Below are 18,546 nucleotides of genomic sequence, written 5' to 3'. Positions count from 1 at the left end.
ATCCATGCTTTAAAGTGTTTAAAGTGTCACTCTGGGGGCCTAAGAAATAGTCACTTATTTTCAGGCACCATCAAGTTTAGCTGAAGTTCTGGCGTGAAAAAGGAAGCATTTTTTCCAAGTCATTTTTGGCTAAACAACCCTTGGCACAACAAAAGCAGCAGTTCCCAAATGGAACAACTCAGCATCAGTTATGGACTGTCCAGAGAAAGCAGCACAGTCTTTATATACTCAGCAAAAAAAAGCAGCTCAAGAGTTTATTACAATTTTTGATACATCAGAGATCTCACTAGTAGTATTTTAAAATATGTAACAAAGAGAGAAAATGCTCTTTACTAGTTGTAAAGATTGGCACATGGTTAGGGCAGGTCAGAGCCTCTTTCACGGGAGTTAGAAGATTACTCACATCCCACCCATCTTCTCCTTGAATTAATTAACATGAAAACTATGCTTTCACGAGACAAGACATGCCACATAAAAATCTGATTCATTTGAAATCACTAAAAAATTGTCCATTGCTTTCAGTGAGGGCAGGTTTTTACCTAGTATTTCTAACAGACTTTCATAAGATAGTGTTAAGGAAGATCTCAAGGGCCATCCTATTTCTCCTCCTGCCACAAGGCAGGATCGACCATGTCCCTATCAGTGCTGATGGATGTTTGTCTAACTGGTCCTGAAAGTGCTGCAACACTAGAGAGCACCTTGACCTCTGCTTCCATTTTCACCTGTCCAGGGACAGCAAAAGAAAAAAGGGCTTTTATTGCCAACTCTGCCAGGATTTTTGACTGGTTTAAAGGACCAGTGACAATTTTAACATCTGATGTCTCACAGTCTACTAAAGATAGAAATCAATACTACCCACCCTCAGGGAGCTTTACCATGATTAATTGACATCTTTCCATTTTATATCTTCTTGAGATATCTGACATGAAATCAGGTCGTTCTGATTTCCATCTTGTCTTTTTTTCCACCATTTCAGTTCTGGTCTGATTTCAGTGGCTGCCCCTAACTAAGTTAAAACGAATGCTTTCCTTTATCTGCAGACCTGCCAGTCTTTCAGCAGCGCAGTATAAAGTGTGTAACTCTAATTCTAGGAGTGAAATACCAACACTATAATTAAGTTGGCAATGTGGAAAGGCAGGGAGGCAAAAGAGCAGTAACAACCATGGGGGATGGAGCCTTAGAGGGGCAGGAAGAGAAGGACAGGTGGGCAGAAAAAGAAATATTCAAGTCTGGTCCTTGCAGAAGAGAAGCTCCATGGTTTGATTACGCTTCCAGAAAGAAACATCATCTGTCATTAACTGCCCTCTGCCTGCAACCCAGTGCTCATGGAAACAAAGGGGGGTCTTTGCTTTGGTTTCAAGTTCTGGATTGCACTCAGAAACAGTAAAACACAGTTCCTCATTGACAAGCAACTTGAAATACACCCCTTGCATCCCCTGAAACTAGAGGAAACCTGCCCACAGCTGCTCAAAATACATTTATGTTCTAAAATGGGAAACAACAGGCACAAAGATTAGCATTTACAGCTGGTATTTCTAAACATAAAGGTCTGAGGCAGATGCTCACATGTAGCAGTCAGGGAACGAGAGGCGAGTTTCCCATGCATTCTCTCTCATTCCAGGGTACACCATGCATTCAGCTTTCACAATAAGTATTTTTCTTTAAAACAAACGTGCTACATAGAATCCAAAAGCAAATAGACACAATTTGCTGTTCATAAAGTATGTGAGAAAAGGCTTGGTACTTGTAGCCTGCACTTAACCCTTACCAAGGGTTTTATTTCCCAAAAATAAAGACTTTGCAGTCTTTACCAGTGAAAGACAAGACAAATCACATTTTCAGCCAAGCCATAAAATACCTACTCTCATATGTAATCACAAAACCTCCTGATGTTATAGGGTCCCAGCTTTGCACATGGGACAAAGCTGATTACTGCTGTGAGACACCAGCAGTGGCCAAACCAATATTTCTTTGCCAGTGGACTCCTCTGCACCTTTGGTGCTACCAAACAGAGTGTCACTGGGGAGGCAGGAGGAACACAGCGGGGCACTGGAGTGAGGATGCCAGGCTGCTGGCAGGAGAAGCCCTTACATGCTACTCGCAGGAAAAATAGCAGCTGAGAGGCTGGGATGTAGAGCCTGCTAGGGACTGGGACTGTTGCTGGGACATACGACCCATGGCGATGCGTTTTTAGCATCATCTCGGTATCTGTGGCTTTGAACTTCCTCAGGAATTTGGTAGAAAACACTGACACTTGAAATCAGCTTCCTGGGGCAGCAGGAAAGCTTTTTCTGTTCACTGCTGCCTAAAGAATAGGTTCCTGAAGGCATTGTTGTAGTTTTTGTTGAAAGCAGTGTAGATGAGTGGATTAAAAAAGGAATTTGAATAGCCCAGCCATAGAAAAATGCTCTTCCAAACGGGTGGGATGTTGTACGAGCAGAGTGGGCTGATGAGCTCTGTGATGAAGAAGGGGATCCAGCAGAGCACGAAGACCCCAATAAGGATGCCCACCATCAGGGCAGCTTTCTTTTCCTTCTGCTCTCTCCACGTGTCTCCGTCCGTCTGGAACGTAACAGTGGCGTGACGGACAGTGAAGACCATCTGTGGCTGCTGGGCAGCTTCTTTTACCTGCCAAACACAAACACAAGTTGCACCATATGTACTCCAGTCAGGTGATCCCACACAGCAGGTACAGAGCCAAACAATGCCAGCGAGGGCCAAGGCTCCAGGGGAAACACAGGCTATCCATGTCACGCTCTAACTGAAAGGAAGGTGGCTGTATGACCTCCTCTGGGTGATGGAGACTAATTAAAGTGAGATTAGAAACTAGAGAGAGTACTGAGGGTACATGGGGTTGCTCACACAGCAGCACAATAAGATTATTTCCCCACTTACAATCTGATCAGCAGAACAGGCACACACCCACATGCCGTGCACAGAAGTCTGCTTACTTTCTCTAAACCCATTGAGTTTAAGAGTTCTTGGCAGGAGAGGAAAGAAAATTAGCACACATTTGCTTCCTCCCGGCAAGAAATCTTTACAGTGCAGAGTCACCGTGCCTGGGATGAACTGACACAATGCAGTCACGATTAGGAAAGATTTCCAAGGACATTCTGCACGTGTTTTCTGTCTGGGTAAATTCACAGTGTACCCAAAGCCACAGCTCTGGTTGCCAGGGTATTATCCCCAGCAGACACAGCACCCCATCCATCCACCCTCCCCTTGCCTCCCCATGGGAGGGATGGTGACCCCTTACTCATGCCGGTGAGCACTGATTCAGCATTCCACGGGGGGACATCCGTGAGTCACCGCTCGCCCACGTGGAGCTCAGGCTCACAATCTGCCCAAAGTTACTTTAGCTACACCTTGAGTGCTCACAGCTGGGGGCTCAGAAGGAGCCAACAGCCTGGGCTTTCAAGCTTTGCTGTCTGCTTTCCCTTGGAAGTCTCCAGGGTCCACAGGGCTTTGGTGGATCACTGTTCACTTGCACATTTTTGGTCTAGGTTTCCCCCACTTCTGGCAAAGTCTTGCCTGCTGCCAGCGCTTGACCCCAGCCAAACACAACCAAGCTGACCTACCTCCAGTGCTTCTGGTGTAATGGGGGTGATGGAGTTGCTCTTGCGAGATCCGATTCGAAACTTGGCAGCCTTGTAGATCTTCCAGTACACAAAGAGCACCACGCAGAGGGGTAGGTAGAAGGCCCCAAAGGTGGAGAAGATGGTGTAGGAAGGCTCGTGGCTGACTTGGCACTCTTCACTGTCCTCTGAGTAAGTTTCTCCCCAGCCAAAGAGCAGTGGAGCCAGAGAGATAAAGGCAGAGAGTGCCCAGGTGAGGGCAATCATGATGTTGGAGATGCGGCGCCGGGTGCGGAGCGTGTACTCCAGGTGGCGGGTGATGGACCAGTAGCGGTCGAGGGCAATGGCCGTGACATTCCAGATGCTAGCAGTGCAGCAGAGCACATCGAAGGAGATCCACACCTGGCAGAGCGACCGGCCCAGCCGCCACCGCCGCCCGGACAACTCGTGCACCAAGCTGAGGGGCATGACGAGGGCTGCTACCATCACGTCGGAGATGGCCATGGAGGCCACCAGGTTGTGGGGTACCCGGTGGAAACTGCGCACGCGGAGGATGGTGGCCAGGACCAGCCCGTTCCAGAGGAACGTGGCCACCACCAGCATGGCCAACAGGGTAAGGACCAACACGCTGAAGACGGAGAGATGGGCCTGGCCGCCTTCGGGGCCGGCGGAGGACCCGCTCCTGTTGCCGGTGTCCGGCGTCGTATCGGCGGAGCAGCTGAGGTTGAGCGGGCTCTCCATGCCGGGGCTGCGGGGCTGCTCCGGGCTGCTGCGGGCGCGGCGGCGGCGGGAGGCGCTGCGCTGCCCGCGCCGGGAGCGGGGAAAGCGCCGCCCTACCGCGGGCGCGGGGGGTCCCCGGCCGCCCCGAGTGCCTCCGGGCGCGGGGGCTGCCGGCTGGCGGCCGCGGGGGGCTTCATCCCCGGCAGGAAGAGCCCTGCGTCAGCCGCGGCTGACGGCAGCCCCCGGCCCGCCCCGGCGGCGAGAGGCGGCGGCTCCGCGGGCGCGGGGGGTGCGCGGCTGGAGCGGGGCGGCTCGGAGCGGCCGGAGCGGGGCGGAGGAGCGGCGGCCCCTGCGGAGGAGCCGCGCCGCGGGCTGGCGGGGCCGGGGCGGGCAGGTGAGTCCCGCCGTGCGCGGGTGCGGGGCGGGCAGCCCGGCGGGAGCGGCCGCGGAGGGAGAGGTGCTGCTTAGTCATGTCCGTGCGGGTCGGAACCGGCGCCGGGCCGAGCGGGAGGGCAGAGCCGGCGGCCCCAGCCCCAGCCAGCTGCCCCTGCCCGTCCCCTGCCCCTACCCCAGCCCGCTTCCCGCTGTCCTTGCCCTGCCCGCTGCCCATCCCCTGCCAGCCCGCTGCCCGCATTGTGCGGGAATCAGCCCCGGCTTTGTCTCGGGGTGGCTTCTCCCCCTCGGGGCGTATTCCGTACCAGCCGCAGAAAGTTAGCATCCCTGTGAAATTGTCCCTGGGCTCCTCTAAAAATGTGTTAGTGAGGCGCCACGGGAATTTCCTTGCTCCCAGATAAGCTACAGTCTGCCCCCAGCAAACCTGTTAGTAACCCCGGTTATTCTGTGTAGGGGCAATGTGGCAGGGGATTATTTCTTTGAGAACTTCTGCGCTGGCATTTCCTAACTTGTTAGCAATTGTCGGGCCTTTTATTAGAAATAATCATTCACTTGACTGCTCTTATTAATTGTTCATTTAATAACATTAGCCATTGTTGAAATGCTTGAGCATTTCCCCTGGTTTTTAGCACACTAATTGCGATGAGCAGAGGGATTCTGGGCTTCATTGCAGAAGTCAGAATTTAACCCCACCGAGCAGGATTCCCTGTGCCCCAGCTCCATGCAGGGATGCCAGCCAGCTCCAGCCCACAAGCCTTGGACGGCATCCAGGCAGGGCTGCGCTGGTGCTGGCACTCTGCTTCTCCAGACAGCCCTGGGATAACAGGTCCAAAGGGCTTTTGGGTCAGACACGTGAGGTGAGAAGCCAGCAGGCACTAACGTGGGGCTCACAGTTTGCATCTCTTGGGGGAGAAGGAAGGAAAGGCATCTGTGTTAAGATCAGGTGACAATGGCATTTGCTGGTGAACTGCAGTTTGAGAGAGTTGGGGAGAAGACACAAACAGAGGAGATGTTCAGGGAGCACCCGATGCATTCCATGCTCGTGGTATATGGAGGGTAAAACCAAACTGGGGCTTCCTCCTGCCTCTCCTGAATCTCTCTGAAATTTTAAATGAAAACAGCAAGTTACAATAACAAGGGGTAATGAACAAGATGTTTTCTATTGCTGCTACTTGTTCCTCCGTGCTACCACAGGAAAGGCAAAGCAGCATATCCAAAACAGGTCCAGAACCTTGTTCTAGTGGAACGGGATCTTCCCCTATGGATTCGTTCAGTGCCGTGCTACTCATTGTCAGAACCAGGGATCCTATTGTAGTACTGGAACAGATGTAGCCTTAGAGACTATGTCATATTTTTGGAAATAAACTGCCATCTTTTGGGGGGAGAAATTATTATTTTATCTTTTATATACAAGAATACTGACCATTTTGGAATGAGTAGGTTTTTTACTTACAACTCAAAAGACAAATAGGGTTTGCAGGCTTTCATAAAGCCTCTTGATTTAAAATTCCTGGTTTGTAAGGTGCAAAACACCCTTGACTGTCATTATATTGATCAAAACACTTAGCAACTGCCAGGGCTGAGAGCTTTTTGTTGCGTGGACTCTTCCCAGAAAAACCTATGACCCAGAATTAATAGAATCAACCACAAATTACAAAATACGTTCTCCTGAAAATAAATTATTATTTTTTGTTTCAGGAACAAATAGACAAAAAGTACATTAAAAGGGAAATGAAAATAAAATGTATTAAATCTAAAGAAGTAAAACTAGATTATGTTCTCATGAAAAATCATTAATACTTTCATTATCTTACTTACTCGACTTTAAAAAATATATGTTGGCAGATGCTGGAGTTGAATGGGTCAGTTGAGAAGTAAAGGGAAATAGAGAATGTAGACAAATATATATGTGTGTGTGTATGTATATGGAAATGCATAGGTCTGCACTTGGGATGGAAGAGTCCTATACAAGAGTGCAGGCTGGGGGCTGACTGGTCAGACAACCTTCTTATTGAGAGGAGGACCTCATGGGTCTCTTGGACACATCCTGGAGCAGGAGCATCCTGGCCTATATATGAGCAAGATTGTGTCCGTCAGGTTTAGCGTTATAACTGTTTCCCTCTATCCAACAAACCTTGGAATTTTATGTCCGATTTGGGGTTCCTCACCAGGGGAAGTCCAGTCAAAGGTAATCAAGGTGATGAGCAGACCTGCATATGATGTGTAAAGACAGGAAGAACTGAGTTTATCACTCCTAAAAAGAGATGGTTAAGAGGAAAATCTTACTGCTGTCTCCAGCTACCTCAGGGGTGGGTGTAGAGAGGGTGAAAGCAAACTCTCCTTAGAGGTGCAGGGGTTGGATGGGATGCAACAAGTGAGGATCACAACATCAGGTGCTGACTTGGGGGTGTTGGTTGATGAGGAGCTCAATGTGATCTGGCAGCGTGCACTGGCAGCCCAGAAAGCCACCCATGTCCTGGGGCCGCACTACAAGCAGGGTGACCAGCAGCTGGAGGGAGGGGATTCTGCCCCTCTGCTCCAGTCGTGTGGGACCCCACCTGCAGTGCTGCATTAAGTTCTGGGTCCCCCAATATAGGAAAGACATGGACCTGTTGGAGTGAGTCCAGAGGAGGCCATGGAGATGCCCAGAGGGCTGGAGCACCTCTGCTATGAAGACAGGCTGAGAGAGTTGGGGTTGTTCAGCCTGGAGAAGGGAAGGCTCTGGGGACACCTTATAGCGCTTTCCAGTACCTAAAGAGGCTACAAGAGACATGGAAAGGGACCTTTTAAAAGGGCATGGAATGATAGAACAAGAGGTAACAGCTTTAGGATGAGGGAGGGTAGGTTTAGATTGGATTAAGCTAGCATTAAATTGGAAGAAATTCTTTCCTGTGAGAGTGGTGAGACACTGGAACAGGTTGCTCAGAGAAGTTGTGGATGCCCCATCCCTGAAAGTGTTCAAGGACAGGTTGGATGGGGCTCTGTTCTAGCAGAAAGTGTCCCTGCCCATGGCAGAGTGGTTGGAACTAGATGATGTCTCAGGTTCCTTTCTGCCTAAACCCTTCTATGATTCTATATTCCAATTAGAAATTAAGAAATAAATATTCCCTTGGAGAGTGGTCAAACTCTAAAATCAGTTCAAAGAGGCTGTGAAATCTTCATCCTTAGTGATGTCCAATATTCAGCTGGACAGCACTGCGAGTGACCTGATCTGACTTTGAAGTTAGCCCCTCTTCAATGGGGCTGGACCAGGTGATCTCTAGAGGTCCCTTCCACCCTAGATCATTTCACAGTTTTGATTCTGCATTCTTTATGTGCCTTGGCTGAATGCACCAGATTCTGGAGGTGACTAAATATTGTTATTTTTAAGGACAAAATGCTGTTTACTTTACACAGATTAGTAAGACCATTCATTTTCTCAGAACTGTTGATATTTATTAAGTGAGCAGAAGGCTGGGATCTTTAGCTAGAGGATAATGCTTGTGGAATGATCACATCTGTGAAAGTCTCTGAGAAAAGGATCTATATTACAAAGTCAGGATTATCTCACATCTTTGCTGATGGAGCCAGAGGAATTAGAAGTGACAGGACTTTCCTGGGTTTAGCAGCATCCCCTCCAGTAAAGACATTAAATAATGCTTGCTACTAAATGCCATTTACTGGAGGTACCTTCCAATTCAAAATACGTATCTGATGGTTGGAGGTTAGGAGGGAATTCACAATGCAATCAGTGCCACTGCCTAAATGCACATCCAAGTATTATCTACTCCTGGGAAAAGGGTGAATGGATTTATATTGTTAATCTCTGTGCAGATCTTTAGAACCTCTGCCCTTGTAACTGGCAGAAAAGGGAGAGGAAGGAGTAAGGCTCAGGAGGAGTTTTTGCTGGGCATGCTCAATGAATGAATGAGAATTTCGGTCTACAGGGTAGGTGGAGCTGCTAGGTTATACAAGGATTAAAGGAACACATATTCTCACTGTGTATATACACCACTACTGAAAGCTGTGCTCAGTTGCCAGCCAGACTGCTCAGTAAGTGTGCATCCTGTACAGCAATTTCTAAACCTCAGGTATTTGTCACTTGAATTTCATTCAATTTGCAACCAGCCTCAGTCCAGCCTCACACCACATCCAGCCATGCTTCTTGAACACAATTGCAGACCACCCACTCTTCTATTGCAGAATGGTCAAACAAGACCACAGTAAAAATGCACAGACTGTGAGGTTGTTCTCATACTCTCAGAGCCCATCCTCAGTTCTAATGTCACCCTAGTGTTCTGAAACCAAGATCACAGAATCATAGAATGGTTTGGGTTAGAAGGGGCCTTAAAGATCATCTAGTTCCAACCAAGGTGACCAAGCTTCAAAGCATCGAAGCTCAGGCTACAAGCTTGGATCGTGATGCTTTGTAGCTCCTGTAAGTATTTCCACTGCCAAGCAGCTGGCTGCTCTGGGTAGCTCTCTCTCAGGTTTCTGGGGTTGCAGCTGGTTAATAATCACATATTTACTGGAGCATGGACTTACTTGGGGTTTTCTAACATGCCAGCCAAGGGCCACAGTTGGAGTCAGTCTTTCTCTCCCAGTAACATGTAATTACTTACTTCAAAGCAGAGCAATTCCCTGACTGAGAAGCAGAGATTAATCCTGTTGTGTATTAGTAGGAGACTCTGTAGGATTGTAGGAGTACCTTGGAGCAAGAACAAGGAGGACCTGAATGCCCCACACCCTCACAGTGTCCCATTGAGTGACCTCTTTGCCAGATCATGTTCTGTTGGTTTGGATGCTTATGAAGAACTTTGAAAAGTCTTTCTGTCTAGGGACAGAAAGTAAAACAATGAGTTGAAATCCTCTTGGCTTTTTATTTGTAAAAAACTATCCCTCAGGCAGGTCTAATCCAGTTTAGGGCATGCAAGCTTTCTTTAGGAAGCCACCAACTGAATGACTGTCATCCCATGCAGCCACTTGCCCCCTCCCAAGTGGGGAGCAGAACAGGGAAAAAAAAGTGGACCTCATGGATTGAAATAGGATCAGTTTAATAATTGAAACAATAATAATAATGATACTACTGCTAGTACTAATGAAAAAAAAAAAGAGGGAGAAAGAGGAATGCTGTCCAAGAGACACAAGAGATGCACAACAGAATTGCTCAACACCTGCTGATGGATGCCCAGCCCATCCCTGAGCAGTGAGCAGTGGCTCCCAGCCAGTTGCTCTCTGTTGATATACTGGGCATGGTGTTCTGTGGTGTGGAATATCGCTCTGGCCAGTTGGGGTCAGCTGTCCTGGCCATGCCCCTTCCTGGCTCCTTGTGCACTTGTTTGATGGCAGAGCACAGGAAGCTGAGAAGTCCTTGACTTAGGGTAAGCACTGCTTAACAACAGCTAAAGCATCAGTGTGCTATCAACAATATCCTCATCCTAAATGCAAAACACAGCCCTGTACCAGCTACTAAAAAGCAAATTACTGTATCGAGTCAAAACCAGGAAAATAACTTCAGTGACATAACTAAAACGTTGTTTAATTCTGCAACGGGAACAAAGCAGAACGAGAACAAAAGCTGTTCAACAGAGCAGCCTCTTGCCTTGCCCAGAGCATAGTCCTCTCTTTTGTAAAGCCCGTGATGTCTCAGTGCTTGTGTCTTTTGGATGTGGCCACAATCCCTTTGGCCTAAAGGCAGGATGGACTCTGGTACCTTGCACTGCTGCGTATGTCTCAGTAAATGGACTGCCAGGAGTGTTTATCTGTCTTCTGCCCAACATGAATTAACTCCTGCTGGAATTAAACCCTTTGTTCTTGCATAGTGAAAAACGTGTTCGTGGTCAGAGGACCAGCTGGAACGTAACTTAATAAAGTCTGAGGGCAACTCCCACATCATTCACTGCCACAGTTAAAGTTCCATTCTGGGTAAAGACATGAAATGTAAATAATTTTATCTCTTCTTTCATACCTTAAGGGACAACATTAATCATCTGTGTAATTTCAGGGAAGTCAGCAGAGTTATGCTAGGCATCATATTGGTTTTTAGTCAAAGGTGCTTTGCAGTGAGCAGTTATGACAGTAATGCAATAACTTGGAGCCTGCCTTGGGGGGTTCTGCCCTCATAAGGCATCTGCAGTTTTCATTTATTACTCTGATGGTAGCAAATACTTCACACATGCATACAGCAGCACCTGTGATCTCTGTTACCCACGGTCAGTCCCTTAGAAGCAAGTCTTCCTCTGGACTCTGGCAGACTTGGTATCTACAGGTGGCTTAAAAGCCACAATAGAATATTATCCATATTTCTGGCTAAAAAAAAAAAAAAAGTTTAAAAATACCAAAATATATTATGCTTCTGGGAGTACAGGGTATCCTGCAGTTCTGTGAATCATCTAGAATAGCAGGGCCATAGAAAAATAAGAAACTGTGCATGGGAAGCCTAGGTAAATCTAACTTAATACATGAGCTTTGGCAATCAAAGCTGCCAATGCAAGCTGTCAGGACTCTGCCGGGGAGACAGATGGCACGATGACAGCAAATGGATGGGTCTCTAAAACTCAATTACCATTTCAGTTCAGACCCTTCTTCCGTATGCCAAGTTGTGGAAGAGGTTTGTTTATCTTGAGCTTTATGCATTGTGACAGATAATTTGCATAGGTGTGAAGCTATAGGGAAGGCTGTTATAGTGTGAGGCTGAACATGAGTTTTTCTGTTGTATGGTGTTTTCCAGGTTACCTTTCTGCTGCCTTGCAGGTGGCAGGTTTCTGAATCTTTATTTACATACATACATCCATAGTCTGGAAATGTTCTTTCGAGCTAAGAGGCAAAATGTTTTAGGATCCATTTACCACATTAAGAACAGAAATCACTCTAAACTGTTTTCTGAGCCAGAAATTCTTCTTTTTTTCATATACCTACTTTCACCCCCATTATACTCCCTTCGACTCCTTGTCAGTGTGTTTCCATGCTCACTGGGCAACCCACTTCCACTGGTTGGAGTTCCTTATTCCCAAACCTCTTCTCACTTTAGCATTCAAGACTAGTTTTGTTATTGTAACTGGTTGGTAATAGGTGCAAAAATTAAACTGATGTCATCATCAAGGGATGTGTTTTCTCTTCCACTCAGCCTGATTTCCTTATAGGCCTTTGGTTGCTGCCTCCTTCCCTGGAGATCTCTGAACAGCCACAGCCACATCCCTACCTGCCAAAGGAAGCACTGGAATAGCTGTACAGCTTTCTCAGCTTGGGTATCACTGTTGAGTGTCTCAGATTCATATTCACATGCTGCTTCCTTCCAGCTGTGGAATATTTTCTTCCCCCTGATTATTTGGCCTAGCTGGATGTTTCCCTGCTGCAGCCTGCCCAGGTCATGCTCTTAATTTAAGTAAGGTGAATTCCCAGTATTTTCAAGCCATGCAACATGGCAGGTCATTAGAGAAGATACGAAAGCTGTGGAATTTTGTTTATTTATATTTCATATCTGTGTTGCTATTTAAGTGAGGGAGAGGTTCATACAAATAAGAAGAGCTACTTACAAGTTAGAAAAAGTCAAATGGTAGTATGTGACCACACGCTTCCTGTCTGCAGCTAAAATGAGTCTGCTCCCATGTCTTTGCAAGAAAAGAACTTACAGATGTCTCCTGTAGGCTGATAAAGAGCTTGCCCCTGGATCACAGGCATGATAGCAAACTTCTCCAGTTATTTGAACAAACCATTTTTAATGGTCTCCAAACATAATTTCTCTCATATAATTTGACAGTATCATGTTAGAAATATTGTGTTTTAGTCCCTTCTACCACAGCAAGCACCTGATCAAGCAGTCTTCTTGCTACTGCTATAAAATTTCCTGAACCCATGGGATGGAAGTGGTTGTATAAATATGTCTAAGTGTCTCTCTGTTTTTCACAAGCATTTTTATTAGTAGCATCATTATTTTTAACAACCAGTATTCATTGCTGTAACAGCAAAATGTTGCCAGACCTTTCTTAATTGTCTAGCACTGCATTTTATTAAAAACAACAGATTTTTTTTCTGGCTGCTGATCTGTGAGTCAAAGTTGGAAGACTGTAGCTCAGAGGTGGTGGCCCAGTGGTATGTGAACTGCAGCAGATCCCTAGTGCTTCATGCTTAGCTCCCACTTTGGGGACATGATGTGTGACACTAGCAACATGCTCCTGCAGGAGCTGGTGGTGGGAAAGCCTATCCAGCAAGAGGGGCTGAGGCCAGCATCTCTGAGTAGCCCTGGGGTACAGCTGTGTGCCCACCCATGTCTTGTCACATGGTGAAGCCACCAGGCTTGGAGGGAGCTGCTGGCATCTGCCACTAGTGAGTTTCTCCTTTCAGAGCCCTCTCCTCACTTTAGAAGCAATGAATCATGTAATTCTTGCCCCTACAGAGACTGACCTGAAAGGCAAGGGACCTGGTTGGACATGCTCAGCTGGTGGCTCCTTTTGTAGTTTATACTTTTTCTACTTCTTCTGTAGTTACCTTCTGCTTTCAGATTTTGACTGAAGCTTTTTTTTTCTGATTTTATCCAGATTTCGGTGTAAATTTAGTAAAAATCTTCCATTTTGGCACTAGTGAATTATTCAGGGTTTCATACGAGCATACTTAATGGGGTGTCTTCATTAAAGTCATCAATGCACAGAAGGTGGCTTATGTATTTAAAATCTGAATTTCATTTTTGAAACAAAAGAAATCACTGGTTTTTAAAAGGACTCCTCATCTGACCTGATACAACTTCAGAACTTTCTGGGCAGACTGTCAGTGTCCTTCTTCCTCTCCACATTTCAGCATCTTCATTGTATGCTCCTGTCTCTCCTTTCTTCTGTGTTTTCCTGAGCACTAGAATAGTTAACATAGGCAGCTTTTACTACATCACCACTAGCAACTGACTTGGCAGTAGGGTTATAAATGCAACTGCAACCACAACCAAGAATTCAATAGAAAAAAAAATGCAAACCCCACTAAGATTTTCATGTTTTAAAGCCTTCCATCCAACATTCACACATATGACATCTCCTGTCCCTTGGCTTTGACTCCTAGCAGTAGTCTGTCTTGCAAAGCTGCCCACACATGGGTGCTTCCCATCCCTCCAGTTTTGGTATCACTCTAACCAGTCTGGCTGCTGGTGCTCAGTCCTTCTCCTGCCATCATCCCTTCTGCAGTATGGCCATATCTTGATGGGGGGCTGCAAGTGGAATCCTGGGCTTGACATGTTGTGAGGAAGTTGCACAAAGACAAATGGTCTCCACAGTGCCTGTTCTTCCTTTTGAGGAGGTTTTCTGGTTTTATGACAGCTGTGACTGTAAGGAACCATAAATCCTGATGTCCTTGTCCCAGGTAATCCCTCCTGCCTGGTGAGAGGTCTGCCCCATTAAATACCACATTACAGCCTCAGATTAATGACAAGTGTTACAAAAGAGCACCACGGGCCATGGAGAACCATAGCAGGTTCCTCAGGGTGCATCTTGCAAACAATTTCTGATAAACAACCAGCTGGACTGTTCTGCAGAGGTGAGGTTTACTGTACAGGCTGAGGCTGTGCAAACAGAGTTAGCCATCCACATGCCTGGCATTTATTATAAAAATTTATGGCAGCTGCTTTCTGTGAATGTCAGTGAAATAGGTGAGGAAATAGATTCTCTGAAGCAATCTATGGCTCTGGATGAGTCTTTTCCATTCATTTCAAGGAGAGTTATTATTTTGAAATGTAATAAGATTTTTTTCTATATTAAACTGAGATGTCTAAAATGTAGATATCTAAATACTGTGGACTGCTTAGTAAATCTCAAAAAGGCATTCCTATCTGAAACAAGCTTTCTTTTCTTTATCTGAATAATAATACTCCTTTACTATCTTTTATATCCTTTATCCTTTTGAGTGAAAAGAGACATGTTTTTGCTGTACAAAAGCAAGACCAGTCTCCAAGGTATGTTCTGTAAGCAATCAAGGCAGCCTATTATGAGAAATTACCCTCCATAAATTTAGATGCAGCAAATGATGACATATATCCTTCTGTTCTTGTTGGCTTAAAATGTAAAGGGGGTTAGACCCGCCTCCGTGCATGTCTCTCTTCCTCCCCTTGCACTGAGCCAGAGCACACAGTACCAGAGAGGGTATGTAACCTTCTGGTATTTGCCAACTGGGTTATTTATGACTGTTTGAGTCGGCTCCAGCATGCAGGAGAACCACATGGTAGCTGGGCCCTTCTGGGGAGAGAGCAGATCCTCCCATGGCCTGTGATGGACCAAAATATTTGCACTGATTGGATCCCACTTTGATGCTGATATCATTTCATCATTATGAGCACTGTGTGAATCATAAATTATGAACATGTACTATAAAGCACAGGATGTCAGGGCACTACAGCTCGATGGTGGCCATGTCAGCCTTTGGAACATGGCCAGTGGGGCATTTTTAAGCTCTACTTATTTCAGGAACTCATCTTCATTCACGACTGTTTAATTTCAAGTATGTGCTTTCATCCTATCGAAATGAGCAGGGCTTGAGGATATGCTTAAAGCTAAGAATGGGATCTTGAAGCATCCCTGATTCAGATACAAAGCTTGGGAAAATTGTCACAAAATTTTGAGGCAAAAAGATTAGACTGTAGAGAAATATAACTACAGGAAAGTCCCTTCCCTTTTAGGAAAAAAGTGTAGAAATGTATTCAGTTCTCTGAATGCAGACAACACTGAGGAAAATATTATACTACACATTTGGAATGAATTAAATCAATTGACAGCTATCCAGCCATAGAGAAAAATAATGTAATTGTAACTGAGCAGCAAAATGGTTCTGCCTAATAGTTAAACATCAGCGAGCTCCTCTGTGTCTAATAAAATGCAGATCTCATTATCTGTTTGTTATGTGCATCGAGAGATAACTGTTCAAGTTGAAAAGTATAAAAATTTGATTTAATTCAGTGACATTTTGGATATAAGAGGGTCAGGTTGGCCTTATAACAAAAAACAGCTTGGGGCATATGGAAAGGAGTGTAATTGAAGATAAAGCTCTAGCAAGATGAGTGGAAAATGTAATAAGAGTTCAAGCATACATTAAACAAATGCACCCTGGCCCTCACACAGTAATCACCTACGTGTGCCATAAGGCAAACAGCAAATGTAATTGACTCCCTGAAGGAAGATCATTACAGCTTTGGTGCTTGCTGCCTCATACCACAATTTCTTCTTCCATTTGCAACACTGAGAAGTCAGATGTGGGAAGTCCTGGGATCCTGAGGCTGCTCTAATTTATGTAGGGAATAGAGCCAGCTCTAAATAAACCTAGAGACCTTTTCGGTGGCTTCTTCAAAGATTAAACTGGTATCTGTGAGTATCTGCCACATTGTCAAAAATTAAAAATGACCAGCATTGACATGAATATGGCAGAAGCCTCAGTGATGAAGGAGGAGGACGGTCCTTTGAGGAGGAGGATGGTCCTTTAAGCACACAGGAGAAGTAACAAGTTTGGCTGTACTAGGCCAAAATAAAAAGAAATCACTTCTTTGTAGCCTGGTGTCTTGAAGGGGTTCATTGTGATCTTGTGTGTGGTATGGCACTTGTCCTGTTTTCCCAATTCCTGGGCATTTTTAACCATATTTGACTGTCTACAGAGGTATCAGGGATATGGTAGAGATGAAAGACCTTACTAAACACTGAAGGAGCCACACTTTGAACTTAAACTTTCCTTGGCCTCAGCCAGTTCACAGAGGAGTTAGACCTGGAGACATTAACGGAGTGTAGGCTTTCCTGATTCAGAGATCTATCTGCTCCTATCGAGGCAGCTCCAGCATATCACAGAGCATATCCTTCAACTAACCAAAACATTTGGGGGCTTACAGAGCCTTTATTTTCCTGAAAGCTTCCCGTAAGCCAAAAAAGAGAATCAGAGCCAGAACTGGCTTGAGAGAATAAGCAGTTTACCTGCATTTGTCCTCAGCTTGGGCTCTAATGAGAAAGTCCTGACAGTGACATCTGTTAGTCTGAATCCCAACTTCTGGTTAGTACTCAATAATTGAGATCAATAAAACAGACATACTCTAGGTATCAAATCAATAACTTTTTTTTTTTTTTTTGCATTCAAGAGTGGCAGACAATTAGGGACTTAAGTAACAAATGTCTCATTTCATAATATTTCCTGCCTGACATACTAAAGAGGCAGAGTTCTAGATATCAATCTCTAATTAATTAAGATGGCTCCAAGGTCCCGTTAAGGTTGATCAGTTAAGAGCAGCGGTGGATTTGTCTCTTGATGTCTTCAGATCAAGACTCAATTATTACCTTAGCTCAGAAAAGGAGTATTTGGGGTTAAATTTAAGGGAAAATTATAAGAAAAGCTGACTGGAAGACCTACTGGTTTCTTCTGGCCTCGAGGCTGTTATAAGAATGCTGTCAGAACACATTTTAAAAGAATGTCAGTGTAAGTTCCTCATTTCATTTGAAACTATGTGGGAAATAGAAATCAGGCTCCTTCCACAGAAGAAGAAAATGGGAGTTCAATCCAGCAACAGCAACTACTTGTCTGCATAGTGCAGTCACATCCATGTCTAAGCACTGGGAGCTTCCCAAAGCTGCAGCCACAAACATGTGACAAATACATTCAGCTTCTCTGTTTGTACCATATCACAGGCAGATAACTTTGTCTACCTGTGTCTGCATTTAAGGATGTGCAGACACCTGTCTTTCAGCCAGCCTGAAAATGCTTCTCTAAGCTTCAGCATTTGGGAAGGCCATAAAGCAGAAATGTGCTCCCAGGCTGGGGCTGCTTTTAGGGACAATGATCAGTTCTGCTCCCAGTGCTCCATGTGGGAGGTTAATCTAAGTGGCCTTCTGGCCTTACACTTGATAAGTTGGAGGAACTTCTCTGAAGACGATGCAGTTGCTGTGAAAATATGTCAGCAATGAAATATTTTTCAAAAGGTTTTAGCACTAAGACCCCATGGCTGCATATGAATTTCCCTGGTGGCACAGGTGGGCTTGTGTAGCTGATGCTCTCTGTCTCTGCTCCAGAACAGGAGCCCTGAATCACTGCCTGCACCAAGCCAGCACTGGGTTAACTGAGTCAGGAGAATCTGTGGAAAACCAGCCACTTTTAATAGATTGTTCCCAGAAAGATCAGCACAGGTCACCCCCGAGACACTGGAGCTTCTGTGTGAGCATAGTGACACATCCTCAGGCGAGTGTCTTCTGTCCATTCCTCTTTCTGGATGAGTAAAGGAAATATTTAACTATCTGGACAACATACAGAAAGAGAGTAATGTAATGTCAATGTGTGTGTCAATGTTTTATCAGCACAAATTTAGGGTTTTCACTCTACTCGCAAGCACAAAGCCATAAATGAATACTGGAGATCCTCTCGGAGCAGTACCCAGGCTCACTCTTCACACTGTTCTGTAATATGCTCTGCAATACCACCAACTTTAGTTGCCTTCTTCTGCATTTATGCATTAATAATGTAAAAATAAATACAAGTGTTAGTGTTCTTTGAATAACATAAAAAAGATTTGGCACAAGTAATGCCAAGTTTGTTCATTTCTAGAAAAATTCATTTTAGTAACTCCATCTTTCATTGGCTTTTTTTCAAGCCTGCAGGAATGAAAGCCCAGGCTCAAATGAAAATTTTCATTCTCCATTGTTTCACTGATACTAATTTACCCCAATGGAAAGCCTATAAATGATGTAAATCTTGACAAGCTACAAAGAAGGGCTACAGGGATAATTACCCACCACACTTCACAAACATTTTTTCTCAGACTCAGAAAATACACAGAATTTGGTAGGTATCTTAGTTTGAGCAGAAGCAAAGACTTCTCTTCAGGTGCAAAGAATGGAGTCTATAAATTATAGTATCACGTTTTATTTGTGGCAAATTATTT

General features: G+C 45.2%; 1 protein-coding gene across 1 annotated transcript; it reads right to left on the bottom strand.

Moving 5' to 3' along the window:
* Nucleotides 1-225: 225 nt before the first annotated feature.
* HTR5A (5-hydroxytryptamine receptor 5A) lies at nt 226-4,332 on the bottom strand. Its single transcript, XM_048324884.1, has 2 exons — nt 3,579-4,332; nt 226-2,628 (listed from the first exon to the last, which is right to left on the bottom strand). Exons 1-2 carry the CDS (start codon nt 4,314-4,316, stop codon nt 2,296-2,298), a joined length of 1,071 nt encoding a protein of 356 aa, XP_048180841.1. The 5' UTR covers nt 4,317-4,332; the 3' UTR covers nt 226-2,295.
* Nucleotides 4,333-18,546: the final 14,214 nt, after the last annotated feature.

The sequence above is a fragment of the Corvus hawaiiensis genome, chromosome 1 (assembly GCF_020740725.1).
Source record: "Corvus hawaiiensis isolate bCorHaw1 chromosome 1, bCorHaw1.pri.cur, whole genome shotgun sequence".
NCBI lineage: Eukaryota > Metazoa > Chordata > Aves > Passeriformes > Corvidae > Corvus > Corvus hawaiiensis.
This window is presented reverse-complemented; position numbering and strand designations above follow the sequence as displayed.

What these genes read in the sequence shown, in the direction of transcription:
- HTR5A (XM_048324884.1), bottom strand. Translation starts at nt 4,316, where the DNA reads ATGGAGAGCCCGCTCAACCTCAGCTGCTCCGCCGATACGACGCCGGAC. An exon ending in TTACACCAGAAGCACTGGAG is followed by an intron (nt 2,629 to 3,578) that starts GTAGGTCAGCTT and finishes TGTGTTTGGCAG; the next exon opens with GTAAAAGAAGCTGCCCAGCA.